Genomic DNA, 20,274 nt, shown 5'->3' with positions numbered 1-20,274 from the left:
AATCAAATGAACTTGATTAACTGATCATCAGCAAATGCGAGCACCTCTTTTAAAGCACAGGCTTTGCAGTTTGCAGGTCTGGAAGATTCAGGGGTGTGTTAATATGATGGCACAATCTTCTTAGGCGTGGACATCCCAACAAATTCACCCCAAGGTGAAACTGTGCAATGCTGAAGGAAACTGCAAAAAAAGAAGCTGTATCTAAGGCTTGTTCCGGAATTTACGTTTCCCAATTTTGCTTTAAGTTATAAAGTTATTTACATATGGCCTAATTATGATCCTTATTGCTTCTTTTAGAGAGGAGCGGTGCTTCAAAGGATAGTTGCAGATTTCTGTCAGAATCTGCAGATTTTACAGTACAAATAAAATGTTCAAATTTCTCCAACGTTGTCTTCCCAACAGTTTCACGGGATGGCCAGGAAGCATTCGCGATGTCTTCTCTGGCGTCTGTCTTGTGTCAGTGACGTAAAAGACTGATTTAATGCAACATGAACATTCAAACAGCAGTCGCTTTCTACAACATCAGATATGTATCGGTACCACATACGAAAGTGACCCAGATCGGATTTGAAAATATCGGATTTGTGCCGTTCACACTGTCATACCATGATCGGATATGGGTCACATAGGGTCAAAAAAGTCGGATTTGATGCGCTTTCGCCTGCAGTGTGAACGTAGCCTAAGACTCTACTGACCTCAACTAGTATGCTACATGTTAAAGTTTATGACAGTTCAAAAAGATAGAAAAAGACTGAACAAGTACAACTTGTTTGGGAAGGCTGGCAGGCAAATGCTTCTTCTTGCTTAAAAAAAACATGGCAGCATGGCTTAGCTTTGCAAAGCTGCATCTGAACAAACCACAACTCTGAAACAATGTCGTTTAGACAGAGCATACCAAAGTGGAGATGTTTGGCTGTAATGCACACCGCCATGTTTGGTGAAAACCAAACACAACATATCAGCACAAACACCTAATGCCAACTGTCAACCTGGTGGTGGAGGTGTGATGATTTGGGCTTGTTTTGCAGCCAGACAACCTGGGAACCTTTGAGTCACTGATTAAACCATGAACTCCTCTGTGTGCCAAAGCACTGTAGAGTGAAATCAGCCAACTAAAACTGGGCCAATCTTTGGACATGCACCAGGACAATGATCCCAAGTACAGCAGCAGATCTACAGCAGAATGGCTGAAAAAGAAAAGAATCAAGGTGTTGCATGGCCTAGTCAAAGATCAGACCTCAACCTGACTGATATTCGGTTGCAGGATCTAAAGAGAACTGTGAATAAACAATACCTGCAAACCTCAGTGAACTGAAGCAACACTGAATTAAAGAGTGGGCCAAAATTCCTCCACAATGATGTGAGAGAATGATAAAAGTAATACACAAAACAATGACTTCAAGTTACGGCTGCTGAAAGTGGTTCTACAAGGTTTTACAGAACTGCACAGAATCCCGTGAAAACGTTAAATTTTTAATGACTGCACTTGTGCATCTATCAAATGTCAGTAATGGTTCAAATAAAACTTAACTTTAGAACAAGTTTATGGAAAAAATTGACATTCCGACAAAAAATACAATCTGGAACTAAACTAAATGGCCTTGGTGTAATTTATTTTATGACTTTCCATAACCCGACCAGAGTTCTTTCATGACCTAAAAAACTGTATCCCAGTTTGTTGTTGTTACTCCTCAGCTTGGAAACATTTTCACTGGAGTCGACAGTCTGTTTTCCAGCTGGGCATGCAATGCAGAAAATACCATAAGTGTTCAAAACACAAGAAAGCACCTCTGCTGTAATCATGTAGCAGCTGACCACTTAAAAAAAAGAAAAAGTTTGCATGTTTTCATACATAAGTATCTATGAGATTACATCAAAAAATACTCTAGTATAAGCAGCAATGTGCACAGCACAAGGAAGGAGCTGCTGCTCTTGTTTCCATGCATGCTTGTCCTTCGTCATCTGGGGAGGATCCTCACTTTTTTTTTTTTTTTTTAGCATGGAAAGATTTTTATCAGGGGTGTTTTGGAGACATCAATCATGCAATGAATTTGACACCCGTTGGAGCCGTGGAAAGAAATGCCTGCCTTTGTTTGTTCATGTGGCGGAGGCGTGGCCCCGGGCGCAGCTGCAGGGGAGGAGTGCAGCAGAAGGCTCAACAGGGCGGCGCTGCGAGGCCGGTAAGAACAGCTGATGGTGTTTATGTACTGATGATGGTCTCCCTCCGCTGTGTTTATAGTGAGACGGGGAGGGGCGGCCAAAGGAGAGATCAGCTGGGCTCGTGAGCTGTCAGACTGTACGACTGAGTCAGCTGTCAAAACTCAACACTCAAAGCTTCAATAAATGCGGAAGTTGGCAGTACATACCTGTGTGTGCGTGTGTTTGTGCCTGGTGTATTCCACAAGTGGTGCCGAAACCCAGGAAAGTGCTGGTGGGGGAATGTCCGACCCACAGGCCGCGCCACCCGCCCAGCCTCTGCAATTCTTGGCGCAGATGCTAGCGGAGATGGCGACGATGAGCCGGGATCAGGCGGCCGACCAGCGTGCCCACCTGGCCGCGCTGCAGGAGCAGACGGACCGACAGACGCAAATTCTGGAACGGCTGGTCGGGGCCGCTGCCACGCCGAAGCCCTCGCCACTGTCGGTGGCGGTGCCCCGGATGGGGGACGGGGACGACCCACAAGTTTTTTTGGAGACCTTCCGTGCCACGGCGGAGGCTTGCCAATGGCCGCGGGAGGAGTGGGCTCCGCGGCTGCTCCCCCTGCTGTCTGGGGAGGCACAAACAGCGGCCCTGAGTCTGCCTCCGGCGTCGAGGAGCAGCTTCCCGGACGTGAGCCGGGCAGTGGTGGACAGGCTGGGGCTCACCGCCGAAAACCATCGCCGGCGGTTCCGGGCCTGTCGGCTGGCTACAACGGACCGACCATTCGCCTGGGCCCGGCAGCTGCGCGACGCGGCGGTGCGCTGGCTGCAACCGGGGGCATCGGAGGGCGAGACGAAGCTGGTGGACAAGGTGGTGCTGGAGCAGTTCACGGAGGGATTGCCAGCGGAGACGGCGAGATGGGTCCGGTGCCACCGGCCCGCAAGCTTGGAGGTAGCGGTGACGCTGGTGGAGGACCACCTTGCCGCTGGAGCAGGGGAACCCGGGGACGCCGGACGGAGGCCGAACAAACAGGCCCCAGTGCCGGCCCCGAGGCGCCGTGTGCCGGCACCAGGGCAGGCCGAGCGGCTGCCGGCGCTGAGCCCCACTAACCCTTTCGCGGCGTTGGTGCCGTCCAGGGGAGCCGAGCCAAGTGGAGCCGCCCCCGAGCCACGGAGAGCAGCACAGACGCCGGGGCCGGAGTGTTGGAAGTGCGGGCAGCCGGGGCACCTGAGGAGGGATTGTCCGCTTATGGAAGTGGGGCAGGTGTTCCGCGTTGCTGGCGCCCCAGCACCCTCCCCCGGTCCAGGAGGGACATACAGTATTCCGGTAAGGACTCGAGGGGGTATACGCCAGGCGTTGGTGGACACGGGCTGCACGCAGACCCTCGTACACCAAAGCTTGGTTCGCCCCGGGGCATTGCTGGAGGCAGAATGGGTGGAGGTGAGGTGTGTGCATGGTGATGTTCACAGGTATCCCATAGTGCCGCTGTTATTAAAGTATAAGGGCAAAATGCATAGAGTAACGGCGGCGGTTAGCCCGCGCCTGTCGCACCCCCTGATTCTGGGTACCAATTGGCCGGGGTTTCATCAGCTACTGGGACAGTACGCGGGGGTGCGATCACGACCGGAAGCGGGGTGTAGCGTGTGCGCGGCATTCAGCGTCCGACACCGACTCCGGGGGGGAGGAGCCGGCGGGTCCCTCACGGGACGTCCTGCCGGCCCCGGAAGTGTCCCCCATGGGTGATTTCCCACTGGAGCAGTCTCGTGACGGCACCCTACGCTCAGCCTTTGACCAAGTGATGGCTATTGATGGTCACGTGGTGCGCCCTGAGGCCGCGCAGACCTACCCGCGTTTCGTCTTATTAAACGACCGGTTATATCGAGTGAGTCGTGACACTCAGACCGAGGAAACACACACCCAGTTGTTGGTGCCGCAGGGCCGCTGGGAAACGCTTTTCCAGGCGGCCCACTATAACCCCATGGCAGGGCATATGGGCTACGAGAAAACTCTGGAGCGAATAACGGCCCGATTTTATTGGCCGGGCATCCGAGCGGATGTGCGCCGCTGGTGCGCGTCCTGCCCGGACTGCCAACTTGTTAACCAGCCGGCCATACCGAAAGCGCCTCTGCGCCCTCTCCCCCTCATTGAGGTCCCGTTTGAGCGCATCGGCATGGACCTCATCGGGCCGTTTCACAGGAGTGCACGCGGCTACCGCTTTGTGTTAGTCCTGGTGGATTACGCAACGCGGTACCCGGAAGCAGTTCCGCTGCGCACCATCTCTGCAAAGAGTGTGGCGCAGGCACTGTTTCAGGTCATCTCCCGAGTCGGAATCCCGAAAGAGATACTGACTGACCAGGGCACGTCGTTTATGTCTCGTACACTGCGGGAACTGTACGAATTACTGGGCATTAAATCTATTCGGACCAGCGTCTACCACCCTCAGACTGACGGGCTGGTGGAGCGGCTGAATAAGACTTTAAAGTCCATGATTCGGAAGTTCATTAACGAGGATGAACGCAATTGGGATCACTGGCTAGACCCTCTGTTATTCGCAGTGCGGGAGGTGCCCCAGGCCTCCACGGGATTTTCTCCCTTTGAACTGCTGTTCGGCAGGAGGCCACGTGGGGTGCTCGACCTGATTAAAGAAAGCTGGGAGGACGGTCCGAGCCCCGCCAAAAATGAGATTCAGTACGTGTTGGACCTGAGAGCAAAACTCCACACTTTGGGGAGGTTGTCACGGGAGAATTTGCTCCAGGCTCAGCAGCGTCAGCAACGCCTGTATGACAGAGGGGCTAGGCTCAGGCAATTCTCACCGGGAGATAAAGTGCTTGTGTTACTCCCTACTTCCAGCTCGAAGTTGCTCGCCAAGTGGCAAGGACCCTTTGTGGTCACACGGCGAGTCGGGGACGTGGACTATGAGGTCGCTCGGTCGGACAGGGGAGGAGCCACGCAGATTTATCACCTCAATCTCCTCAAACTGTGGCGAGAGGTTGAAACCGCTTCTCTGGTGAGCTTGGTGAAGGAGAGAGATGAGTTGGGGCCTGAGGTGCCAAATTCTATCATTCCCGCCTCCCTCCCTTGTGATGACCATCTCACACAGGCCCAGAGAGCAGATGTTGTCGCGTTGCAACAGCGTTTTGCGGACGTGTTCTCCCCCCTGCCCGGCCGGACGTCCCTCATCGAGCACCATTTCGTGACGCAGCCTGGCGTGACGGTGCGTTCACGGCCCTACAGGCTCCCGGAGCACAAGCGAAAAATCGTGCAGAGGGAATTGGCGGAAATGCTGAGGATGGGAGTAATAGAAGAGTCGCACAGCGCCTGGTGTAGCCCCATCGTTCTGGTGGCGAAGAAGGATGGGTCTATACGGTTCTGTGTCGACTATCGCAGGGTGAACGAAGTGTCACGCTTTGATGCCTACCCCATGCCTCGGGTCGACGAGCTCCTGGACCGGTTAGGCACGGCCCGCTTTTTCACGACACTGGACTTAACCAAGGGCTATTGGCAGATTCCCTTGTCTGCCGAGGCCAGGGAGAAAACGGCCTTCTCCACTCCGTACGGTTTGTACCAGTTCGTGACACTTCCGTTCGGCCTGTTCGGGGCCCCGGCCACTTTCCAGCGTCTCATGGACCGGGTACTGCGTCCGCACGAAAGCGTATGCTGCCGCCTACCTGGATGACGTGATCATCCACAGCGACACCTGGGCGGAGCATGTGCTGCGGGTGGCCGCGGTCCTGGAGTCCCTGAGGGGGGCGGGGCTCACGGCCAATCCGAAGAAGTGCGCGGTTGGACGGAGGGAGGTGCAGTATCTGGGGTACCACCTGGGGGGCGGGCAGGTGCGTCCACAGGTGGAGAAGACGGCGGCTATCGCATCCTGCCCGCGCCCCAGGACGAAAAAGGAGGTGAGACGGTTCTTGGGGTTGGCGGGTTACTATCGTCGCTTTGTGCCGGGGTTTGCGCAGCTAACCAGCCCCCTGACCGATCTCACTCGAAAGGGTGCCCCGGATCTGGTCCAGTGGACGGGGCCGTGCCAGGCGGCGTTTGTGCAGGTGAAAAAGGCTCTCTGTGGGGAGCCGCTGCTTCACACTCCTAACTTTTCCCTCCCTTTTGTTCTGCAGACCGACGCCTCGGACAGAGGGCTGGGAGCCGTTTTGTCCCAGCAGGTGAGGGGGGCTGACCGCCCTGTCCTATACATCAGCCGGAAGCTAGCGGAGCGCGAGCGCCGGTACAGCACCGTGGAGAAGGAGTGCCTGGCCATCCGGTGGGCGGTCGGCTCCCTGCGCTATTACCTCCTGGGACGCTCATTCACCCTCTGTTCGGACCACGCCCCGCTGCAGTGGCTCCACCGCATGAAGGATGCCAACGCCCGGATCACCCGGTGGTATCTGGCGTTGCAGCCCTTTAAGTTCAAGGTGATCCATAGGCCGGGGGCGCAGATGGCGGTGGCCGATTTCCTCTCTCGCTCGCGGGGGGGGGGGGGGGGGGGGGGGGGGGGAGTTGGCTCGGCCGGACGGCTCCCCGGCCTCGAACGGGCGGTGGGGGTGTGTGGCGGAGGCGTGGCCCCGGGCGCAGCTGCAGGGGAGGAGTGCAGCAGAAGGCTCAACAGGGCGGCGCTGCGAGGCCGGTAAGAACAGCTGATGGTGTTTATGTACTGATGATGGTCTCCCTCCGCTGTGTTTATAGTGAGACGGGGAGGGGCGGCCAAAGGAGAGATCAGCTGGGCTCGTGAGCTGTCAGACTGTACGACTGAGTCAGCTGTCAAAACTCAACACTCAAAGCTTCAATAAATGCGGAAGTTGGCAGTACATACCTGTGTGTGCGTGTGTTTGTGCCTGGTGTATTCCACAGTTCACTTTACTCGATAATAGCCACAATGATCTTTGTGTGCCACTGAGCATTTAACTATTTATTGTTCATCTTGATCCTGTCCTTGTTTTAATAGGCCTGCAGACATATTTACTTGACAAGTAGGAAAAGCCCCAGAGTTCCTGATAACCCTGTTCTGTTTAACTGCAGAAGTAATTAATTGCATTGTTGTACCGTGACATGGCATAATATGCCTGCGGTGAGAAAAAGAGGTCCTGCTGGGGCAGATAAAGTTTTCTTTAATGAATTGCGTTAGCGGGAAAGAGGTTAGTGGACAGCCATTTAGCTCAGGCTTGGCTTTCACTCTGACCTTTGTGGCCGACACCAAAACCTGCCTGTTTTATACCACGTGTTACAGTCTTGTTGACAATACATGTGTTGCTGAGGTCTTCTTCATTAAACCGAATCATGATTTACACACTTAGTTACATGGGTTAATAAATAAATGACATCATCGCTGAGTGAAATCCCCTCGAGTGGACACTGAAGCCAGAGTTGACCCAAATCTAACTTAAAATAATGTTCCACGACATTACATGCAAACACATGGGACTGATGCCATGGTTGACAAACAGGGACATAGAGACGGCAGAGGAACTAGTGGAGGCAATTCCTTCAATCAGGGCGCCTCAGTAACATGTAAAGTAACCTCACAGGACTAGATACAAGACTAACTATTGTGGACACACAGGTATAGAATCGAATATATATATATAAAAAAAAACAAACACCCAGCACGCCCCTGTGGGCGGTTTATCCTTCAAGCTCGGGTCCTCTACCAGAGGCCTGGGAGCTTGAGGGTCCTGCGCAGTATCTTAGCTGTTCCCAGGACTGCGCTCTTCTGGACAGAGATCTCCGATGTTATTCCCGGGATCTGCTGGAGCCACTCGCCTAGCTTGGGAGTCACCGCACCTAGTGCTCCGATTACCACGGGGACCACCGTTACCTTCACCCTCCACATCCTCTCGAGCTCTTCTCTGAGCCCTTGGTATTTCTCCAGCTTCTCGTGTTCCTTCTTCCTGATATTGCTGTCATTCGGAACCGCTACATCGATCACTACGGCCGTCTTCTTCTGTTTGTCTACCACCACTATGTCCGGTTGGTTAGCCACCACCATTTTGTCCGTCTGTATCTGGAAGTCCCACAGGATCTTAGCTCGGTCATTCTCCACCACCCTTGGGGGCATCTCCCATTTTGACCTCGGGACTTCCAGGTTATACTCGGCACAGATGTTCCTGTACACTATGCCGGCCACTTGGTTATGGCGTTCCATGTATGTATATATATATATATATAAAACACCCAGCACGCCCCTGCGGGCGGTTTATCCTTCAAGCTCGGGTCCTCTACCAGAGGCCTGGGAGCTTGAGGGTCCTGCGCAGTATCTTAGCTGTTCCCAGGACTGCGCTCTTCTGGACAGAGATCTCCGATGTTGTTCCTGGGATCTGCTGGAGCCACTCGCCTAGCTTGGGAGTCACCGCACCTAGTGCTCCGATTACCACGGGGACCACCGTTACCTTCACCCTCCACATCCTCTCGAGCTCTTCTCTGAGCCCTTGGTATTTCTCCAGCTTCTCGTGTTCCTTCTTCCTGATATTGCTGTCATTCGGAACCGCTACATCGATCACTACGGCCGTCTTCTTCTGTTTGTCTACCACCACTATGTCCGGTTGGTTAGCCACCACCATTTTGTCCGTCTGTATCTGGAAGTCCCACAGGATCTTAGCTCGGTCATTCTCCACCACCCTTGGGGGCATCTCCCATTTTGACCTCGGGACTTCCAGGTTATACTCGGCACAGATGTTCCTGTACACTATGCCGGCCACTTGGTTATGGCGTTCCATGTATGCCTTGCCTGCTAGCATCTTGCACCCTGCTGTTATGTGCTGGATTGTCTCTGGGGCATCTTTACACAGCCTGCACCTGGGGTCTTGCCTGGTGTGATAGACCCCAGCCTCTATGGATCTTGTGCTCAGAGCTTGTTCTTGTGCTGCCATGATTAGTGCCTCTGTGCTGTCTTTCAGTCCAGCTTTGTCCAGCCACTGGTAGGATTTCTGGATATCAGCCACCTCCTCTATCTGCCGGTGGTACATACCGTGCAGGGGCCTGTCCTTCCATGATGGTTCCTCGTCTCCCTCCTCTTTCTTGGGTTTCTGCTGCCTGAGGTATTCACTGAGCACTCGGTCAGTTGGGGCCATCTTCCTAATGTATTCTTGGATGTTCGTTGTCTCATCCTGGACTGTGGTGCTGACACTCACCAGTCCCCGGCCCCCTTCCTTCCGCTTAGCGTACAGCCTCAGGGTGCTGGATTTGGGGTGAAACCCTCCATGCATGGTAAGGAGCTTTCTTGTCTTTATGTCAGTGGCTTCTATCTCCTCCTTTGGCCAGCCTATTACCCCAGCAGGGTACCTGATCACGGGCAGGGCGTACGTGTTGATGGCCCGGATCTTGTTCTTACCATTCAGCTGACTCCTCAGGACTTGCCTGACCCTCTGCAGGTACTTGGTGGTTGCAGCTTTTCTAGCGGCCTCTTCATGGTTCCCATTCGCCTGTGGGATCCCCAAGTACTTGTAACTGTCCTCTATGTCTGCAATGTTGCCTTCTGGTAGTTCAATCCCCTCAGTTCTGACTACCTTCCCTCTCTTTGTTACCATCCGACTACACTTCTCCAGTCCGAACGACATTCCAATGTCATTGCTGTATAGCCTGGTAGTGTGGATCAGTGAATCGATGTCTCGTTCACTCTTGGCATACAGCTTGATGTCATCCATGTACAGGAGGTGGCTGACAACTGCTCCGTTCCGTAGTCGGTATCCGTAGCCAGCCTTGTTAATGATCTCACTGAGGGGGTTCAGGCCTATGCCTGAATATATATATATATATATATATATATATATATATATATATATATATATATATATATATATATATATATATATATATAAGGGGTGCAACGATACACAAAATTCACGGTTCGGTTCGGTTAGATACTTTGGTGTCACGGTTCGATATTTTTTCGATACAAAAAAATGTTCATGCATTTTTAATTTGTCATTTATTAAAATTATAAATATATATTTTAACTCAAAAGTACAGTTTTTAAATTTAACCCTAACCCTTGTGCGTGTTTTTTATTTTGACAGCGAATGCGCACCTGCGGACCACTTATGTGCAGCCCTGGTTATTTAGCTCGTCATATTGCAGCCACAGAAATTCTTTTGTCCATGAAACCATAAAGCTGCACTTTCTTTTTGCCTTATAGTCTGATTTGTCATAACTTCTCCGTTTTGTGGTAAGCTTTTCTTTGGCTGTCACTTCTTCACCCCGACCTGTCTTATTTGGCTCAGCAGAACTGAAATGCTTTTACACAAGCACTCACATAAGCTCAGCGATTCTCTGCGCGATCAACCTCTCACATGTTTAAGCTTGCTGCGGGAGATTTCACTTGTCATGTTTGCATAGTAAGCTAACGATTAATAAGACGATGTCAGAGGAATTGGTGCACAAATTATCATCACTCACAGATCAGTGCTGTCGCTCTCTATACACAGTTCGCACGATTGCAAAGTGAAAGCAAAAAAACAAGCGCAAATTCAAACGCGACTTCAATATGTCACATATTGACAGTGGCTCACCGATGCCAATGACATAATTACCCAGCTACATTTCTGAAAGAATGCAAAAGCATTGACATATATTTTTCCTACAATAGCCCGACGGGCAGGGAAGAGATAGATTTTGGTAGCCCGACTGAAAAAAATCGCTAGCTCCGGGACGTCGGGCTAGCGATATTGCAAGCCCTGTATCTGATTGAGGAATCACTCATCTTTGGAAAAGAGAGTTTATTACAGAGAAATGTCTCTTTCCAAAATAAAAGCTATACTATCCGCTTCTTCTGGGCTATATTCTCAGCAGCATAAGGAGAATCATGTGCTAACAGCTGTCTAAATGACTCGGCTAAAGTTAGTAGCATGCTTGCTTTTTTTTCTCTGATTCCACTTGTCTTTGCACTAGGATGATGTCGGCGTAAATGTGCAGTCATATTCGTCGTGTTCCCACTAGTGCTTTCAGGTTAATCTCGTTGAAATGACCTTAACGCCACAACACGGCAAATCTCCGTTAATGAGCTACCGCCGATCGCTCCGTGCATGGGGCTAGACGGCCAACACGTTAACGAGCTAACTGCGCTAACACACTAGTTCACACCCATGTAATTGAGCATTGCATGGCACATCCAACATACTGTTTTACTTTAGTCCATGACTCGCTTACCTTCAGGGTCATACATCACATGAAAACCAAAATAATTCCAAACGCCAGATCTGAATGAGGGTGGGGGAGGTCCATGTTGCAAGGAGAGCTTAACTTCTGTCTCGCTAGCTTGCCCTGCGCTCTTCCTTCTGACTATGCTGTCTGTGTTGAGCGCTCAGTGGATCTGCGCTCGACAGTGCAGCCTAGGCGGAGTAGTCGAACACAGATTCACTGAGCGCTCAACACAGACAGCATCGTCAGAAGGAAAATTGATAAAATAAATTACAAATGTTGTATTGTTCGATACATATATCGTTGCACCCCTAATAAATATATATATATATATATATATATATATATATATATATATATATATATATATATATATATATATATATATATATATATATATAATGTGAAAACACGGCTTCACATCTGAGAGTGTAAAGGAAAGACTTGAAATCTTCAGAAACCCATCTGAGGATAGTTTAATGGGACTTTACCAAATTAAGAAAATTGCTGTGTCTCCGACTTGCAGACCACAACGACTCTGCCTTCAAATTGTGTGTGTGTGTGTATATATATGTGTGTGTGTGCCCTACGTGCAGCTGCTTCAAGTGTTGCTCAAGCAGAGAGGGAAAGAGCAACTCAGGCCAGTTTACAGTGGGTGAGAAAGACAGGAGTGAGGAGGGGAATGAGAGAAAAGAGAATTGAAGGCCAACTGAAGGGAAGCAGAGGCAGGGTTTGTGGCTTGTAAAAATGAAACTGGAGGAAAGTGGGTTAGAAAAATAAGCAACAGAAGAGAGCACTGGTCAAAGAGATGATGCACAGGACATCGAGGGCAGGGAGAAAGGCAGCGCTAGAGACAGAGAGAAAAGAGAAAGAGTGAAGACTGGCCAGAGATTTAAATAGCTGATGGGTTTTCCTGCTGATTTTGGTGTTGTTATTGTGTAACAGCAGCGGAAGTGTTTGGTTTGTGTGTCCAGTGCTGCTTTACCAGGACAGAGCTGCTTAGATCTGTTTACAAAATCCTTTGCTCAGCTTCACTGCATGTGTGTGTGTGTGTGTGTGTGTGTGTGTGTGTGTGTGTGTGTGTGTGTGTGTGTGTGTGTGTGTGTGTGTGTGTGTGTGTGTAGGTGAGTAATACGTGCAGCACCTGCTCTTTAAGTGTTTCCTGAGAACATAACTCCTGACTCCCGAGCAGCGTGATTAGACTGGAAAATTGTAACCTGGAAAAACTGCATCAGTCATAGATGAAGTTTTCCACAGGCTTTATCATCGGTGACTGCTTGGACTCTTTGGAGGAATTTTGGGGAGATGAATACTAACTGTTAAAGGTTCATATTTTTTAACACTAATTGTTTAAACCATCCTGAGAATACAGTGGGAAGATTAATAACACTCTCTTATCAGAACAGCAGATATGAGGAAAGCCAGTAAGTCTGCATACCACCAAATTAAAGCTAGGAAAAGGACACACTTTATATTATTTATTGTCACCGTGTCCAATAATCAGGAAAAAACTTTGTTTGCTATTTCTCTGGAGGTTATGCTCTGCGTTATTTCTTGGCTTTGAGAAATTAATAGTTTCCCCTCGTTGTTTGTCTGCTGGCCAAGAAAGACAAAGAAAAGTTAACATGCTAATTAGTGGTGATGGTAGGCAAGTAGAGATGGGAACCAAGAACCTTGAAGTTCCAGTAGAGAACTGGTTCCCAGCAGTCCAGTTCCTTGAAATTGTCAGTCTGTTTTACTATTGATTTCACCTATTAGTTCTGCTTGCACTTGCACTACATATTCAGTTGATTTCAGCTCCCGTGTTGCAGGAGGACGATAGTGGCCGGTCTGCAGAGTGGATATGGACATAACTTTTATTTTTATTGCACAAAAGGATGACAGCGTGATGCTAAAGTGGAAACTGCATCCAGAACATAAACAACTGCATTATGCCGCTAAAACAACTTCAGCTCTTTGCATTCACCTGCACAGACAGCATGCTAATTTAGATAACATGCTAACTCTAAGCTAGCCGAGAACCCAGAGCGATGCTAAAGCTATTGCTGTTCTAACAATGCTAAGCTATGCTGGCTGGCTGCTGGTTCCACATTTACTAGCATGAGAGTGGTCTCGAGCTCCTCAGCAAGAAAGCAACAACTATTTAAAAAACAGAACTTCATTTCAGGGACAACAACAGCATACATGCTAAACAAAATCACGAGTTATAATTTTAAAAAGCCACAGCTGATGACTCCACATGCCTGCTGTCACATGGCTGCACAGTCAGAATTTCATGTCAAATGTAAGTCATTAGCACAAATGAATTCAGGCTCTAAATGACCATTTGAAATTCATGAACTCGCATGCACCCACACATGACTTCCATCTGACTGAGACTCTGTGATTGTGTCTGGTTTCCACTGGTAACAGCTCCTTCTAAGTATCTGTAGGGCTTGAGAGGTTACAGTAGTGCTTTCATTTAACGATCTTTAAATATGTACTGCAGTGATTTATTACTTTTTCCATAAAAATGTATTCACTCCCTAGAATTCAAGCTATGAGTACAACAGATGAATAGAAAAGCATTTATTAGCCTGGAATTACACCGCAATGCAGAAAAAAACACTTACATATGAGCTTCCTGTGATTTTTTTTTGTCATGCTGACTTAAATAGGTGATTAAGCAAGCATGGATGCTGATATCTGTTGTCATTTAACACCTGCTGAAGATGCCTGCAGTTCAACTGTCAGACTGTACTGGAACTGTTTGTATGTTATTTCTCCAGGCCTATAGGGGGCGCAGGTTTGCACAGTTTGCTATGTTGAGCCAATTAGTCACTAAAAGAAGTGTGATAGGAAGTGTTTGCTCATGAGTGAAGCAAGACATGGTGTGTTTTCCTCCGATCCAAAGCCATCCACTCCGTTAAATCCCTTTGAGTGGCAATATGAGTAAGTTTCTTAATTGTGTTTACCTTTAAGAGAGGGTATATGACATTATTGAAGTGATTTGGAAACTTTTGATGTGTTTTATATGTCCACTTAAATTCAACCCAAGCTAATGTTTATGTGACATTTCTGTATTCTGTATCATTTCAGTTTCACACTTTTTTGCATTAAATCCTGTCCAAATACAACACGTGCCTGTTCCTTGGAGGAAGTGATGCAAGAGAGAGTTTAGCTGGCTGTGAATCTCAATATAGGACACTGGGTCACATTGGGTGCAACAGTACAGTGAAATCATAGCGCTCTGCGAGGGACGTCGAGTGACAGTTCTACTCTAACATGGAGAAATCAGAGGCTGAAGGTCAAAACGACGAGGAAGCAAGGTCCACTCGCTCAAGAAGGTCCTCAAAGTCTTCAGGAAAACTGACTGTTAGATCATCTGCAGCATGTTCAAGCAGGTCGTCAGCATCAACCCGAGCCAGTATGGCAGCAGCGCGGGCACAAGCAGAAGCTCAAGCAGCAAAAGCCAGATTAGCTTACGCTGAGAAGGAGATGAACATTAAAGTAGAAAAGGCCCGTCTAGAAGCAACTCTGGATGTAATCAACCTCCAAAAGGAAGCAGATGCAGCCTTGGCTAAAGCAGAGGTAATGGAGTCAGCAGCAGCTCAATTTGACAAAGCTGAATCAGGGGAAGAGTGGCCATTGTCACCCCTACAAGTAACCCCAGAGCAAAAAGTGAGTGAATACATAAATAAACACAGCCACACTGACCTGGTTCCAGACATTACATCTCACCATGATGACAGTAAATATCAGAATGAACAATCCAAACAACCAGTAATGTACACACCTCTTTGTCCCAAACAAGAGCCAGTGCAGTACTCATTCATGCCACAAGATGGGGCAGAGAGACGACTACAAAGAGATGTAAGTCCACAGACTCTCCACGATGCATTACAACTGCAGCACGGATTAAGCTCAAATGATAATGCAGACACCATAGCAAGCGACCTCGCCAGATTCTTAGCCAAGAGTCAGCTAATAACTGGAGGGCTGTCTAAATTTGACGACAAGCCAGAAAATTACCTTAGTTGGAAAGCCACATTCCAGAGCACCGTTAGGGACCTTGGTCTAACAGCCACTGAAGAAATCAACCTACTCATTAAGTGGTTAGGCCCAGAGTCTTCTGAACACGCCAAGAGATTAAAAGCAGTCAACATAAAGCATCCACCTGCCGGTCTGAACATGATATGGTTGAGACTAGAGGAATGTTACGGCTCACCAGAAGCAATAGAAAACTCCCTGTTTGCCCGAATACGAGACTTTCCAAAGCTCTCCAGTAAAGAACCACACAAGCTTCGCGACCTATCAGATCTGCTGTGTGAACTCCAAGCTGAAAAGCTAGATGGTTATTTGCCTGGTTTAAGTTACCTCGACACAGCTAGGGGAGTACATCCAATTGTGGAGAAGCTGCCCTTCCATCTTCAAGAGAAGTGGACAATGGTAGGGTCAAAGTTTAAAGAAGACCACAATGTTAGCTTCCCACCATTCTCATTCTTTGTCGAATTTGTGAAACGTCAAGCAAAAGCAAGGAATGATCCAAGCTTTACCACACCTTTCAACACGACTCTTTCCTATGCCAACCACATGTCCAGCTACAGAAAAGAAAAACCGTTAAGTAACCACAACCAAAGGTCATCGGTTACAGTGCACAAGATGGACATATCATCAGAGGGATCAAAGGTAAAAAAAGCAGACGAAGACATTGAAAGACAGTGCCCCATACATCACAAACCCCACCCACTCAAAAGATGCAGGGGCTTTAGAGCTATGCTGCTTGAGCAGAGGAAGAGGTTCCTCAGAGACAATAGCATTTGTTACCGCTGCCTTGCTTCCACCGGCCACCAAGCCAAAGACTGTACAGTCATGATTAAGTGTGAAGAGTGCAATAGTGAGAAACACCTGGCAGCTCTTCATCCTGCCCCAACACTGCAAATGCTCAGACCTCCTTCATCTCCTGAAGTGCACGGCGGGGAGCAAGCAAATCCACAAGACCCGGATGTTACTGCCACATGCACAGAGGTATGTGGAAATAAAATCACAGGGAGATCCTGTTCTAAGGTTTGCTTAGTGCAAGTCTATCCCAAGGGTCAGCGAGACAACGCCAGAAGGATGTATGCAATAATTGACGATCAAAGTAACCAGTCACTTGCAAAGACAGAGTTTTTTGACATATTTAACATACAAACCACACCTGAACCATACATGCTGAAAACTTGTAGTGGTGTAACACACACGACTGGTAGAAGAGCATGTGGCTACATGGTTGAGTCATTAGATGGAAAAATGAGTTTCCCTCTCCCCGCGCTCATTGAGTGCAATGCCATCCCCAACAACAGGGAAGAGGTGCCAACTGCAGAAGCTGCTTTACACCACCCGCACCTGAAAGCAATAGCTGCTCAAATACCACCTCTCGACCCAAGTGCAGACATTCTGTTGCTGATAGGACGCAACCTTCTGAGAGTTCACAAAGTGAGGGAGCAAATCAATGGCAGAGATAATGACCCATTTGCACAGAAGCTTGACCTGGGCTGGGTTATCATTGGCGATGTGTGTCTTGGTAATGCCCACAAGCCAAGTAAAGTGAATGTTCTGAAAACCTATGTATTGGACAATGGGCGCCCAAGCTATCTCACTCCCTGCGACAGTCACCTTAGTGTAAAGGAGGACTTCAGTCTGAGCCAAACCAAAGCCATCTCCAGTCAACCGCCATCTGCTCTCTCTTAAATAGATAACTATCATATCTGATATCATATCTCACAGTACAATAATATTGAATGGGTTGCATTGTTGTATTTTGTCATGTTTCTCAGGTCTTTGTCTGAATTTCTACGAACATTATTGCTAAGGATTGTCTTATTGCATTGGAGTCACACTGGGTTAAATATGTACACTTGGGTTTTAAGGGGTATTTATTATTTTCTTCTTTTTTTTGGGTTGTATGGAAGCCCCAAACGCAATTTCATTGTTCTTGACAATGACAATAAATAAATAAATACTAAATACTAAATACTAAAAGCCCACGGCTGAGAATTTGGGAGACTCTGTGTTTTGTCACACCAGCAACGACAACCACCTTGCTCATTCAGCTGAAGATGTAATCTTTTTGAAAAAGATGGCAGGCTTCTTCAAGGACAATACAAACAGCTGGGTTGCACCACTCCCGTTCCGAACCCCCAGACGCAAACTCCCGGATAACCGGTCCTACGCCTACCAACGGCTGATGTCGTTACGACGTACGCTCGACAAGAAACCAGAAATGAAAACACATTTTGTGGAATTCATGCAGAAAATGCTAGATAACCAACATGCAGAGCTCGCACCACCTCCCAATAGAGACAAAGAGAACTGGTATCTCCCCATTTTTGGTGTGTACCATCCCCAAAAGCCAGGGAAGATACGCGTTTTGTTTGATTCGAGTGCACAGTTTGATGGAGTGTGCCTCAATGAGGTGCTGCTTTCTGGCCCGGACCTGAACAACACACTTTTGGGTGTGCTGCTTCGCTTCAGGAAAGAACCAGTCGCAGTCACAGCTGACATTGAACAAATGTTCTACTGCTTTGTGGTCCAAGAAGACCACAGAGACTACCTTCGCTTTCTTTGGTACAAAGACAACGACCTTGGCAAAGACGTAGTAGACTACAGAATGAGGGTGCATGTCTTTGGTAACAGTCCTTCCCCTGCAGTGGCAATTTACGGGCTGAGACTGGCAGCAAGGGAAGCAGAAAGCGAGTATGGAACTGATGCCCGAGACTTCGTAGAGCACAACTTCTATGTCGATGACGCATTAAAGTCTTTCCCAACTGCAGCTGAGGCTGTTGATGTCCTACAGAGAACTCAGAAAATGCTTGCCCTCTCAAATCTACGTCTCCACAAGATTGCTTCCAATAAAGTGGAAGTGGTGAGTGCATTCCCCCCTGAGGATAGGGCCAAAGATATCAAAGATCTCGATTTAACAACAGATGAGCTTCCAGTCCAGCGCAGCTTGGGGGTAAGTTGGAACCCCACAACAGACACGTTCACATTCCACGTTCCACAAGAGCAAAAACCCTTCACTCGCCGGGGCGTACTCTCAACAGTGAACAGCTTGTTTGACCCTCTTGGTTTGCTTGCACCTGTAACCATCAAAGGCAGACTTCTTCTCAGAGAGCTCTCCAGCGGCAACCTTGAGTGGGACAGTTCCTTACCCCAAGACATGTACGACGGCTGGAGAAGGTGGCATGACTCGCTACGAAGTCTCACAAACCTGCACATTCCCCGCCCCTACGTCACGTTCTCCATCTCACAAGCCACATTCATCGAACTTTGTGTTTTCTCAGACGCTTCAGTGAAAGCCATCGCTGCGGTAGCTTACCTGAAGGTCACACATGAAGATAGGCACAGTGAGGTCGGATTCGTTATGGGTAAGGCCAAACTAGCTCCTGTACCAGAACCGACCATTCCTCGATTAGAGCTGTGCGCTGCAGTGTTTGCTGTGGAGATGTCAGAGCTTCTCACAGTAGAACTAAACGTAAAGATTGACAAGACAACATTCTACACTGACAGTAAAGTGGTGTTAGGATACATTAACAATCAAAACAGAAGATTCCATGTATATGTGAACAATCGTGTACAGAGAATCAAGCAGTCTTCCCTACCAGATCAATGGAGATACGTCCCATCAGAGCACAATCCTGCCGATCATGGCTCTCGGTCTGTACCAGCAGACAAACTCTCTGGTACTTCATGGTTGTACGGCCCAGCATTTCTTCTCAATCACGAGACTCTCTCCCCAGAAAAGGGTCCATTTGAACTCGTCGATCCAGAGTCGGACATTGAAATTCGACGTAACGTCAATGTGCTTGTGACCACAACTGCTCCAGGTGCCTTGGGTTCATCACGCTTTGAAAGATTCTCAAAATGGACTTCCCTTGTCCAAGCGGTGGCCTACCTTCGCCACATCTCCCACAGTTTCAAGTCTAAAGATGGTGGTGCCTGTAGCGGCTGGCATCTTTGTAAGGCTAGTCTCACAGATGAAGCGTTATATGAAGCAGAGCACACAATCATCAGGTGTGTCCAGCGTGAAGCCTATGCAGAAGAAATAAAATGCATCATGGCGAAACGAGACTTACCTCGCAACAGTGCTCTTCACAAACTTCATCCCATCGTCGATGGCAAAAACTTATTGCGAGTAGGAGGTCGACTTGCAGAGTCTGGCTTGCCGAGTCATCAGGCTAACCCTCTTCTGATACCAGGGAAGCATCACATTGCAACACTGCTCATTCGACATCACCATGAAGCCACCCAGCACCAAGGAAGACACTTCACTGAGGGGGCTGTGAGAGCAAGTGGCTTATGGGTAGTTGGTTCTAAGAGGTCTATCAGCAGTGTAATCCACAAATGTGTCACCTGCAGAAAGCTTCGAGGTAGAACAGAGCAGCAAATCATGTCTAACTTACCTGCCGAACGCCTTCAGACGGACCCCCCATTCTCTTATGTTGGCCTCGATGTATTTGGACCGTGGGAGGTTTCAACACGCCGCACCAAAGGTGGTCATGCAAACAGTAAGAGATGGGCAGTCTTGTTCACTTGCATGTCTACACGGGCTGTTCATATTGAAGTGATTGAAACTCTCAGCTCTTCCAGTTTCATCAATGCTCTTCGCAGGTTCTTTGCGATCAGAGGCCCTGCCAAACAGTTGAGGTCAGATTGCGGAACCAATTTCATTGGTGCCTCCAAGGACCTAAAGTTGCATTCCCCAAAACCTGGTGATACAAGTGTGGATGACTACCTACGCAAGCAGAGGTGTTCCTGGGTGTTTAATGCTCCTCACTCATCTCACATGGGTGGCGCCTGGGAGCGTATGATAGGCATCTCACGACGCATCCTGGACTCAATGCTCCTACAAGCAGGAAACCCTACTCTAACTCACGAGGTCCTGACAACGTTAATGGCGGAACTCACGGCTATTATCAACGCAAGGCCACTTGTACCCGTTTCCTCGGATCCAGACGCTCCCTTAATCCTGACCCCCTCAGCTCTGCT

General features: G+C 48.8%; 2 protein-coding genes across 3 annotated transcripts in view; one reads left to right on the top strand and one right to left on the bottom strand.

Moving 5' to 3' along the window:
• Nucleotides 1-20,274, bottom strand: part of LOC146671469 (Na(+)/H(+) exchange regulatory cofactor NHE-RF2) — a 55,903-nt gene that overhangs the window by 18,120 nt on the left and 17,509 nt on the right. The window lies entirely within an intron of this gene.
• On the top strand, nucleotides 2,344-6,837 carry LOC146671470 (uncharacterized). The gene is made up of 2 exons (XM_085403675.1): nucleotides 2,344-3,465; nucleotides 6,820-6,837. The coding sequence occupies exons 1-2, from the start codon at nucleotides 2,344-2,346 to the stop codon at nucleotides 6,820-6,822; spliced, it is 1,125 nt and encodes a 374-aa protein (XP_085259801.1). The 3' UTR covers nucleotides 6,823-6,837.

Source organism: Rhamphochromis longiceps, linkage group LG4, assembly GCF_057381845.1.
Source record: "Rhamphochromis longiceps isolate RC_006_pf linkage group LG4, R_longiceps_female_GT1.1, whole genome shotgun sequence".
Classification (NCBI taxonomy): domain Eukaryota; kingdom Metazoa; phylum Chordata; class Actinopteri; order Cichliformes; family Cichlidae; genus Rhamphochromis; species Rhamphochromis longiceps.
Note: the sequence above shows the minus strand (reverse complement) of the source record. Positions and strands in the feature narration are given on the sequence as shown.

Bases quoted from the DNA above. Each gene is read 5' to 3' on its own strand.
- LOC146671470 (XM_085403675.1), top strand. From the start codon at position 2,344: ATGCGGAAGTTGGCAGTACATACCTGTGTGTGCGTGTGTTTGTGCCTG.